This window comes from Pagrus major, chromosome 7, assembly GCF_040436345.1.
Source record: "Pagrus major chromosome 7, Pma_NU_1.0".
NCBI lineage: Eukaryota > Metazoa > Chordata > Actinopteri > Spariformes > Sparidae > Pagrus > Pagrus major.
Window position 1 is genome coordinate 30,014,937 of NC_133221.1, and position 12,260 is coordinate 30,027,196.

General features: G+C 40.7%; 1 protein-coding gene across 1 annotated transcript in view; it reads right to left on the bottom strand.

Moving 5' to 3' along the window:
- The window catches only part of ntsr1 (neurotensin receptor 1 (high affinity)), a 67,293-nt gene extending 56,870 nt beyond the window's left edge, over nt 1-10,423 (bottom strand). The window contains exon 1 of the mRNA XM_073469485.1: nt 9,681-10,423. Within this exon, the coding sequence (XP_073325586.1) occupies nt 9,681-10,355 (675 nt within the window). The 5' untranslated portion in view covers nt 10,356-10,423. The remainder of the gene's footprint in view (nt 1-9,680) is intronic.
- Between the last annotated feature and the right edge of the window lie 1,837 nt (nt 10,424-12,260).

Genomic DNA, 12,260 nt, shown 5'->3' on the forward strand with positions numbered 1-12,260 from the left:
CTTTCTCTGCAAAGCATGTGTGATCGACAGTAAACTGGAGGGGAAGAGCAGGGGCAGATTGTCCACTAGTTGATCAGTTGTAGATGCCGTTGTTTTCTCGGACGGATAAAAATAATAAAAGTTTAAAATGCTAAAATGGGTCGCCAAATATATTTATTATTCAGCTTTTAATATACCTAGGCTACCCGCCCAAGTAAAGTCTTTGTGTGGGAAACCCTGCTATTGTTAGGTAAGCTAACAACACCACCATCATCGGCCACATTACAAACAACAATGAGAGCTCATATCGGGAGGAAATCTTGCAGAATGGTTCACAGGACAATCTACTGCTTAACTACAGGAAAATCAAGGAGTTGACAGTTGATTTTAGAAAAAAGGAGAAGTGACACACTTCTGTCTAGATCAGTGGAGCTGAGGTGGAGCAGGTGAACATCCTGGTATCACCACCCTGGTAACCCACCCACCCGGTGCAACCAGGTTGAACATTGTGATACATTTTCTGCATTGCCTTATGACAAAGGCGTAAAGGGTTGGTTTTGGCACAAAAGAGGAGGAAGAATGTGCTTCTCTCCCAGTCCAATTTGAGAGATAGTTTTGAGATTTTTTTTTGGTGTTAAAATGAGTCTCGGGTTGATGGAAAAATCCCCTCCAACATGTTCTCCTGGGCAATCACAAGAAGACTGGTACTGATACAATTCAACCTCCCTGAGATAGAGTTAAAGGCTAATAATGGCCATGTCCGCAAGTTATTGGTATAGAATGTGGCTTGAACAATAACTTAATTAGTTTGAGAGTTACATTTCTAAATTAGTCAATTACATATAAAACCCTGAACCTTGGGGTTACAAGAATGTAGTTTAATGAAGAGCTTGTCAGGTTATAATGAAGATAATAGAACCGAGGAGCACCTATACAAAATGATCATTTTAATTATCATGGGTCAATCATTTGGGGACTCAATGGCCACTTCTGAATGCAAATCTAATAACCCAGAGAAGCTTGCAGGTCAACTCCCTTCATCTACAGGGACAATGCATCTAATAGAGAACCAAGTGGGAATATCAAGTTAAAATAAGCACAATCATGGTTGTGTAAAGATGTGTATGGTCATGCTGGACCGAGCTGAATTATTTTGGAATCCCTTCAATTCAAGATAAATAACTTCAACACATTTTATTGTTGGTATAAAGTGTATATATGTGATGTGTTAATGTTTGTCATGCAGCACAGTGGTTCGGACAGTCAGAGTGTAGATTGATTTCAAGAGCCACAATTTTAATCGCACCTTGCTGGAAGAAGTAAAAGAGTCAGCGACTGTCGATTTCATCGGCTATAGTGACATTAGAAGCTGACAAATGTCCTCAGCTGTATTAATGACATTTCTTTGTTTTAACCACATCGCTTCACAATCTTTGGATAGGGAAAGTTATAGACGGTGAGCCTTAATCATGGCTATGTCCAAAATACATACAAAGACGACACTGGAGGTACTGGTACTGGAGGTAAGTCCGACAGCATCAGAGATGTTGGCTTTATTTTCTTTCTCAGAGATCCTTTTTTGATTTGTTTGGTAAGAGGGTTAACTTGGGACAAATTTGAGTAACTGAACTTTGTAACAAACTGAAAATCTTTTGTTGTTTATTATTGAATTACTGAAGGGTGGTATTTTTTTGTAGAACTTAGGAAACTTTATTTTTGGTCAACATCATTTGAACTTAGGAAACCAAAGGTTAATTCTCCTGCCAGTGCTCTTCACCAAGGCACTGGCTCAGATCTGGAGTTGGGGCACAAATGTTTCCTTCTGCTCCTTTGGGATGGAATGCAGAGTACCGGTGTCACTATGTCATACATTGTAGTGTTCATTTTGGAAGCTATTTTAGATCTAGTCATAGTCTTTAAACAAAAATGCTTGTTAGTTTTAGTCACATTTTAGTCATTTTTATCCTTCATAGTTGTAGTCCAGTTTTAGTCAAAGAACAGTCATTATATTTTAGTCAACTTTTAGTCATCGCTTTCAGTCAAAATGTGTTGTTTTTATGTTATTGTTAAATGTGTTAGGCTAGTTATAAATGTAACAGCCGCAACACCTGATGAATATGTTAAGTTCTTTTGTTACCTAAAAATGTACAGAATGAACTGAAGTACTTTATTTCTTGTACTCTATATAAACATTATTGAATACGGAGTCAGCACTATTTATTTATATTATACTATTTATAAAGTATAATGTGATAATAAATCAAATAAACAGTTATTTATGAACATTTTTTAACATGTCTTAACAGCCATGTTCAACAATTCACTATTAGTGACTCTATAATGTTGTGATTAAAGGAATGTAAAACAAATTAAATTATTACTCTCAACAACAACATAAAAAATACAGTGGTAACATGTATGAACATGCTGCAGACTGCAGACTGCAACTCCATACACTGATGGCAGCGGCTGATAACATGAATGTGAAGCGCAGTAGTCCGTAGACTAATAACCCTACATAGTAAATGCAAGGCAATTTATCATTTGTGGCAAAGAAAATGATCCAGCCTGCAGTTTGGAATATAGACTTTGCCATCACGCAGATGTTTTCAAATGGTCAACCAGGAGGCAGGAACATACATTTACAACAATGGAAGCAACATTTCCACCTGTCAAAAAAAAGGATTCTTCTCTGGAGGAATCTGTTGGTTTTGCTCGTTGTGCTGCACAAACAACACGACCCTGTACAACCCAAGCAGAAAGTCCTGCCCAGCAGGAGACCACTCAGTGCAATGACAGCAAACAAGCTCACAGGTATACAGACCAGGGTGAGTGGTCACAGCTAAACACACAGCATATAAAATGGTAATGTACTGGAAATATCTGAGCTGACTGTTGACTGCAGTGAGTTAAATTTACTTTCAGTTTGCTCGGATCCTGCAGCCTTGGAGAAATTCAAAACAAATCTGCTCTTGTCCTTTAGCCTCTCGCTCATTCATGCTCTCTCTTCCTCCCTCATACACTCCTCCTGAGTCTCAGGAAATATTCTGCACAAATTCACATCCTTATGAGTTTTATTCATTTGCTGTGGAGGTCTCATTTTAATTGTCTAGAAATCAATGTGAGCACCTTGAAAGAAGACGATGCTAGAATTAGGCAAAATAACACTTTTTTTCACACATCATTTTTTAGTTATGAGTTATTAGCTGTGTTGCCATCAAAGTATTTTTATGCATCTTTTGAAATATTGCATTAGAAAAGGTTTATGGAAACAGCAAAATACAAAAAAAAAACGGCCTGAATTTGAGGGTAGCTCCAAAACTATAGGGGACAGCAACTGCTGCTCCCTATACTCTTTGCTGTAGCTATATTTAGCAGTAGCAACTAGCTGTTATTAGCAAGTAGCTGTGGACCTTTGTGGCCCTGCTGGTTGATGGGGGTCTGCCAGCACCATGCCCTCAGATCCCAATGGAGTTACCAAAGGCAACTGAGCTCAGCTCCACCGGGCTAAGGGACATGCACACAACTGGACACCTGACTGGGACTGAGCACAGCCTCCGAGACCGATGGATGTCAGTTTGAACACAGGGGATACAGTAAGGAGGTGATTTACAGCGACTCTGGAGACAAAAAAGCACGGCAGACGGGACAGGAGAAAGGTGAAGCAGCAGAGGTGCAAGAGAGAGTCACATCAGAGGTGATTGTAAAAACCCACTGAGCAGGCAACGTCTGTGGACGTCTAGAACAGGTTGATATCATGTCCTTCGGGCCAGGCCATGATCTGGATGTCCATTGACAGCCAGAATTAGTCGATAAATGACGCTGAGAAAAGACGTCCAGTCAGGCCATAATCTAGACATCCACTGACATCCAGAATTAGTTGAGAATAGACGTTCATACTGGCTATGATCTGGACGTCCACTGACAGCCAGAATTAGTTGACAAACAACATATAAAGGTCTATACAACGTCCAGAAAAGCCGTATAAAGAACTTTCATTCTGACTCCCCAGAGGACGTCTTTCAGACGTCTTGGATGTCCATAAATGATGTCTAAAAGGTGTGATCTAGACCATTTTTTGCTCACTGGGAAGACAATCCAAGACTGTTTTGGTCAGTTTTATTTCATTAATGTCGAGTTTTAAAATAAAACATTTTAGCTCGTAAAAGAGAAAAAAAAATCATTTCAGAGAGTTTATGATTGTATTTTACTTTTTGTAAGGAAATAAGGTGTAAAAATAAAACCTTTCTTGACATGTGAGTTTATTTTATTTACTTATTCGACGAAGTGGCGAACTTGCTGCTTTTACATCTCCCACGTGAAACTAAGGGGGCTATCAGACTTTCGCCTCTTGGGGTATAAAGTGGTATCACAAGACAGCACGAGCTAGCTGGTTAGCATGTTAACTTCAGTAGACATCTCTGCAATGTATGAAGACGTCTTTGACATAACATCAGCACTGAGGTTTCTTCACACTCTGTTGATATTGTTAGTTCATTTTTTATATTTTAAACTCAAATTCTGGCCATATATTATCCATTGCCCCTGTATTGGGAAATAAAAACACCCTTTCTGACTAAATGATATAGCAAACATTTACATGAAGCTCAAGTGAAAGTTCAGTTAGGAAGACTCTTGCATACTTTGGCCATTAGTTTATAACTCATACCATCCTGTCATTCACTCTTCTCACACATGCTCACTTAAAATTTCCTGCTGTCATTATATGGGGCTGTCAACTGAAATCAGCTGTTCACATCACATCTGTCCGATAGCACAGCCACACACCTTCACTGTTGCTGCCATCTTTTTTAAATATGATGCTCTCTCTGCCTTTGGTTCATTCTTGCTGCTTTTTTTGTGGGTGCCCTCCACCTCCCATCATCACCCTGTCTTCACAGATTCACCAGCTTCATCTTTTCATCAACCTTCCAGTCTCAGAACAGCCATCAGCCACCACCACCACCAGTGTCTGGACTCCATTGGGGGGATTGTTTTTGCTGCCGCCCATCAATCACAAATCTCCCTGTAGAGTCTAAGCACCAAAGACTTTCTGATGAGACTCAATTATCACATCATCTGCTGTGATAAACATCTTCATTCACTGGTGTCCTGATTGAACTGACCAACTGTTTCCTCCCAGAGAAGAAGATGAAGAAGTGGTTCATGCTGTCCTCATCTTCCCTCTTTGTTACTTCTTCTTTATGGTGTCCTGGTGGTTGGGAAACAGTTGTTTTTCTTTCCAGTTCACGACCTCTTCTTCTACTCTTATAGCCATGTGTAATGTAGCCCATACGCTTCTGACCAAACTTTGCTTTGCATAGCCATTTATTACAGGAAGCATGGCTAATTCATATTTTCTTTTTTTTTTTAAACATTTCAGAAGTTCAATTCAAATTTACTTGACAATTGAATGGAAACAAGGCTGAGTGAAGGCAAAAATTACTTGGTAAGAGGAGATTTTTGCAATCCAAGAAAGACAGCCTTTGAAGGGTTTAAGACATTAAAACGGTTTTCAAATGCATCATTTAGAATTTAGAACTTCACTCACAGCACTGCAGCTGAACTAACTGCAGGGGACACTGACCTCCTGACCCAGGCAGTGTTAGCACCGTGTGCTCTGACCTCCTCGTCTTCCCCTTTCACTTCAGTTTTCTTACACAAGCACAAGCATACACACACACACATACACACACACACACACACACACACACACCTCCTCTCCCCCCCAGTGTCACTCACTGTTTTCAAAACAGGCAGAGTGTTTGGAGACCCTCTATATCAGCAGGGCGCCTGCTGAACCAGCTCATACTGCATCGTTCATATGCACATACACTATGCAGTGTATTCACCAACACACACACACACACACACACACACACACACACACACACACACACACACACACAAACATACAGTTGAAAAATGTTATGGGAGCAATTTGATTATTTTCTCTGTCTTAGTGTACTTTACATAATGTCCCCAGACTCAACTGTCCCAATGTATTTATTTTTCTGCTCTTTACATCAAGTGGAAAAAATGGAGTCTTATGGTATTTCTATAGGGTACGACCTCTTGTGTGGGAAAATGTTTCTTCACTGACACAGAACATTTGCTGGAGCCTGGCTCATAAATGCCAATAATCTCAATGACAGCAGTGGAAGATGAGAACCGTTAGTCTTGGCACTGCTTCAGATGGTTATTGTCATGCAGGAGTGAAGAATAGAGGAGGCAGAAAACATCAAAAAGAGATGAGCCATAGAAGAACAAACTCAAGACAACAGATGGGGACAAACATCAGTGTGGTGGAGGAAAGAGGGAGACAAACGATGGCTATTAAAATGATTAGACAAAAGCTAAAGACAGACACACACCAGCTGATGTCACATTCCCTTTTGCTTTTGTCTCGAGCCAAGTGTCTGCAGAGCTACGTGAAACACATCACCTAGTCATTCCCAATTCTCTCACTACCCGGATCACAACATGGGCTTCTGAGTCACTGCCAAGTATGTGCATTGTAAACAAAGCCGGGGAGATTGGCCTAATCATTTATACAACCTACGACCTGCAGAGCAGCACCATTTATCTTGGGGAGCAGAGGGGACACACTTGAGGAATGGCCGTTTTGTTTCCGAGGAGCCTGCTGTGCTCAGAGAACGGAAGAAAAGTGTGTGTGCATGTGTGTGTGTCTCTCTCTCTTTGTTTCTCACGCACCCACACACTTGCTGATGACTCACAAGCTGTTTACACTAAGCTACATGCCCCGTTAACGTGCACATAGGTCTGCAACTAATGATTATTTTCTTAACGGATTATTCTCTTCATTAATCAAGATAGTAAGTAAAAGAATAACAGTGAAATGTCAGGAAATTCAAAAAAACGTCCATCACAATTCCCTACAGTCCAAGTATCCCCGGTTTGTGTCTCATTATCATTATATTCAAGTCATATCCAATTCCCCAATCACCACCCCACCTCAACCAATGTAACCATCTGGAGGTAAAAATGCTATGCAGTGACATTTTAAACCTATTTCTCACACTGCAGTTGTTTCTTTCAAATCCAGGCAGTCCAGGGGCAGTCAACTGGTTTTTCAACACATCCTCATACCCAAACAACTTGAAGAGGTCGATTGTCAGCAACTCCCAAAGCAACATATATCAGTATTCGCAAAACAACAGGACCGTTGCAGTGCACCACCAACAGGCATACTGGACCTTTGTATAGTGGCAGGTGGTTGAGTTTAGGCACTCAAACTATTTGGTTGAGTTTAGGAAAATATTGTGGTTTGGCTTAAAATAATGTGTGTAACATGTTAGTATGTGTGTACACATGTAGCTACATCAAATATGTAATTTAATTCATGTAATGTACGTGACATCACCTGAAGCCAGGTTATTCTAGAAGCATTTTGTGTAACAAATCAAAAACTCTAACAAATAAAAGAAAACATTTAGTATCTGTGGCTGTTGCAGGCCCATCAATCATCTCATTCGGCCCCTATACAAGACTAGAGAGGCTATCTGTCTGTCTACCTACATACCAGCCTACCTGCATGCACCCCGCCCTTTACACTCAGCAAACTCTTTGTTTAATTTCCCGACATACTGTAAATCATTTTCATTTAACTTAATTCAACCCAGTTTCACTCCCCAAGGGTGGCCCGCCCCCCACTTTGACAACCACTAGCTTAAATATATCGTATGTAAGAATTCTGCATTAAAACGTGTAAAAATGATGAGACATTTGTTAAATATTTTGTTGACTTGTGTACTTAACATTATCCCAAATGTTTCCAACAATGATCAAACCAGAGAAATCTGTAATTTACTCAAAATGCGTTTTAATTAATTAATTAATTAAACCTAACATGTAACCTAACTGTTAAACATTAGCTCATCTGTGAACATTTCTGCCTGAGTCACATAGCAAGGTTTTCATTGGAAATCATGGTTGTTTAACAATGAAGACAACAACTCCCATGATCCCACCTTACTTACGTCTTTTGATTTGATTGAGATACCCCTCAGCAGAAATTACATACTGTGTGTTTAAAAGAATATTTCCACTTGCAGTCTTTGTTTGGCTTAGGAAACAAATAAACCTTCGGAAATAAAAAAAAATATTTCCCAAAACACATTGTTAGAAAAGTATTCTGAGGATTCTGGAAACACCCTCAGATAGTAGGTATGTGTTGTCAGAAAATCTGATGCTTTATGTCAGTGACTCAAATTTAAAGGTGCAAAAAAAAGGAATTTTAGTTTAAACCATTAAAAAGTAACTAAAATTATCAAAAAAATCATCTCCCAGTCTGAAAACCTCCTCCTGGCGCTCCAAAGCGCCTGTGCTCGTGGTACAAACACCAACACTCCCTTAGTGCTCTGAGCTTCAAGACTTGAGTCAGCTAATAGGATCGCTAGCCACACTGCTAACTGAGCTAACTAAGATAACTAGCTAACGGCAGCTACAGTTATCAGCAGTTACTCTGGTGATATTTTGCCGCCTATTTGTTTGGAGTATGAATTTCGTGAAAGTAACCAATTCTTACATATTGCATCTTTAATGTTAATACATGAGAGGCTCAAACTGGGACTTGATTCCAAGGTAACAACATTCATATATCCGGATCAACGGTCCAAGAACCAAAAATATCCAATCAACTATACTGTGAGAAACAAAAATCAGAGAGTCCTCACATCTGAAAAGCTCGATCCATCGAATCTTTTTGCTTGAAAAACGTCTTCAATGATGGAGCAAGAGTCAAAATAGTTATAAATAAATATTAAGTCATTTTCAATCGGCAAATACATTAATCACCAATTATTACAGCTCTAAAACACGTGCACAACATGTAAAAATGTGCAGGGACTGAGCCACCGGAGCTCTCTTCACCTTCAGCACATATCACACCTGTAGCACCCTGCATGCTGCTGTAAGTCTGCTCATCGGCAGAGAAGCTTGGTTGTTAAATGATTGTTCCCTTTAGATTTCAGTGATAATCTGAAAAACAAATCATGTTTATTCTGATATAAAGAACCGAGAATCTGATCGTTTCCCTGCGTTCAGCATCATGTTGGATTAATATCGCGGACCAAGCTTCATGTTGTTGATGTTGGTGAGAGTCTGCCTTGTTCATTTCCTGACAGAAGTTAACCTGCAGTGAAGTGGAATTACAAACAACCCTATGGCTAATTTTATTTTAATATACCTAATTAAAGCTTAATTAGTTTAAAGGTGCACTACGTACCTTTGGGGAAGAAATTTTAATCAGAAGAGAAAGATCTTCATTGACTGATATATTTTTTTTCTGCCTAAACAAAGTGAATAAACAAACTGACCTTAAAGGACAACACAATTTATACTGTTTTACTTTGTTTATATGTGGCGGACCCTGCCACCTTTCTAGCTTCAAACAGTGTTCTGGGACCTTATTTTCCTCCGAGAACAGCTTGTTTATTCACTTATGGAAAAAATAAACATTTCTGAGTTTGTATTATTACCTCATTAATATTGTTAATATTAAAATTCTGAGTTTAAGTTTCTTCTCCAAAACTACGAAGTGTCCCTTGAATATAATCAGCGTCTTTGGTGCGTGTGCAGTGATTTATTTTAGTTTGCTGGTTTCCAGTGAACATAAACACACATCAGTACCCACAATAGAGGAATTTCGGACACATGCAAGACACTTTTCCAACACCTACCTGGAGCACAGCCTTAATGGTGACAGGGGAGACGATAGAGGTGCATATCTTCTCGCCATTTAGCAACTTCTGGCCCATGACGAAGAGCATCGGCGTGGCGAGAGCGAAGGACGCGACCCACATGGCGCTGATGAGCTTCTTGGTGCGGCTGCGGGACATGATGCTCTTGGCTTTGAACGGGTGGCAGATGGCCATGTAGCGCTCCACGCTCAGGCTGGCGATGTTGAGCGCGGTGGCATAGGAGCAGCTGTCCCGGAGGAAGTAGTAACCCCTGCACACGGCGTCCCCGAACACCCACGGGTGGTGGAACCAAATGAAGTTGTAAAGCTCGATGGGCATGGAGAGCAGGAGGATGAGCAGGTCGGAGACGGCGAGGCTGGCCAGGTGGTAGTGCACGGTGCTCTGCAGGTTCTGGAGGGTCTTTTTGGTCAGCAGGGTGTACAGGGTGATGGAGTTCCCCAGAGAGCCCACAGCGAACAGAGCCACGTAGATGACAGTGACTATCACCCTGGAGTAAACGTCCGTGTTCACTTCCAAGTCTTCCTCCTCTGTTTTGGAAGCGGTAGTGTTGTTATTATCAAATGAAAACAGAGAGTTATTCCCAAACAAGCTCTGCGCCAGAGCGCTCAAGCCGGACAAATCGCGCCCCGCAGAGCGCGTGGAGTTCACATCCATTATGCCTGTGTGTGTGAAGACATGGACACAAAGTCAGATTGTTCGAACTGAGTAGACTGAGTGTTGATTGTAACTTGTTCATCCACCGGATTAAAACGGGTTCAGTCTCTGTCTGCAGGTCGGAGTAGAGCAGCTTTTATATTTGGCACGACAGGAGGCGTGCTCGCTATTGGACGCGCTGCTATGACGCACAGCCATTCAGTCAGCGGAGCCCTTTGCCATGTTCACCCTGGAAACCAAACATAACGCCAAGGACCAACAAATGGAACATCATTTCATTTCAGAAACACTTTCTGAGACATTTTTAAAATGTGGTTTTGTGTGTATGATCACCTTAACCCACACATCTCTCACTCTCTCTGTCACTGTGTGTGTGTGTGTGTGTGTGTGTGTGTGTGTGTGTGTGTGTGTGTGTGAAATCCTTCGGGCTTCTCGTTTCCCCCCTCTCTCTCCGAGGCACAGAAGTGTAGTAACAGCTGGAGACCACCTACACAATATATCAGATCGTGTTGGAGGCTGCAGTTAAGATCGTGTCTTCGGTGCTAATGATCCAGCCACAGTGTGGAGCAATATTATCACCGGGCAGGCAGAGAGCAAATGTTCCTCTAATGGTTACTCTACAGGAGCTGACGCTGCTGGGACACACACACACACACACTCTCTCTCTCTCTCTCTCTCTCTCTCTCACACACACACACACACACACACACACACACACACACACACACAGGCATGTCTTTACACATAGTTAAAGGTGCACTGTTTAGTTCTGGGGAAGAAATTTTAATCAGAAGATCTTTACTGACTATCTTAAACAAACTAAATAAACTCTTTGTGTTCATGACTGAATAAACTGAATAAACAAACTGACCTTAAAGGACAACACAATTTATACTGTTTTACTTTGTTTATTTGTGGCGGACCCTGCCACCTTTCTAGCTTCAAACAGTTATGGGTTCTTAATTATTTCCTCACTAATATTGTAAATATTAAATTTTGAATTTCTTCTTCAAAACTACGCAGTGCCCCTTTAAAGGGAAAAGAGAAGATGGGCATTTCCTCACAGTCTGAATGATAGTCACCTGGAGCTAGTTGAAGAATCTCTCAGTATTAATGCACCAAAAACACACATGCTTTAATCGGTTATAGTGTATGCAGGCAGGGACATGCCCACAAAAAGAAATGACACTATATGTATGAAAGAACATCGCCGTCTTTAAATGAAGCACAGGGCTGTTAAAGGGACAGTTCACCCAAACATGAAATTCAGTCATTGCCTAGTCAACCTTATGCTGATGGAAGGTCAGGCGAAGTTTCTTACTCTACAAAACATGTGTGGAACAGCACTGCAGCATTCCCTAAACGACTGAAGTAAATGGGGACATTAAACAGTAAGAAAAAAAAAAAAAAAAAAAAAGGCTCCATGCAGCTCGTCCAACGTAATCCAAGTCTCCAAAAACCCTCCCTGAGATCCTAAATTGATTTGTAAAGTGTTATTTTTACCATTTTTCAAGCTGAAATCTTCACTGTAGCTGCTAAGCTAAAAGCATTAGCGTGCACCCCGTCTGAAGAGAGTGCATGAGCTCAACAGCGTTTCGAGCATGTAAATGATGTCTTTTCAAATCAGTTTGGGATCTCTGGGCTTCCCGACATCAGACAAGCTGCATGGAGCCATTTTATTTATTTTTTTCCAGTTGTTTTTTTTGTTTTTTTTATGCTTTAAAACAAGTCTCCAGCTACCCCAGCCGTTTAGCAGAATGCCACAACGCTGTTTAACTGTGAATCACCAGAAGTGTTTTGTGGAAACTTCATCCAACTTTCCATCAGAATGAGAGTGAGTAGATAACTACTCAGTTCTCATTTTTAGGGTGAAGTTATCCTTTATCAGCCATGTGCTGCATCTAA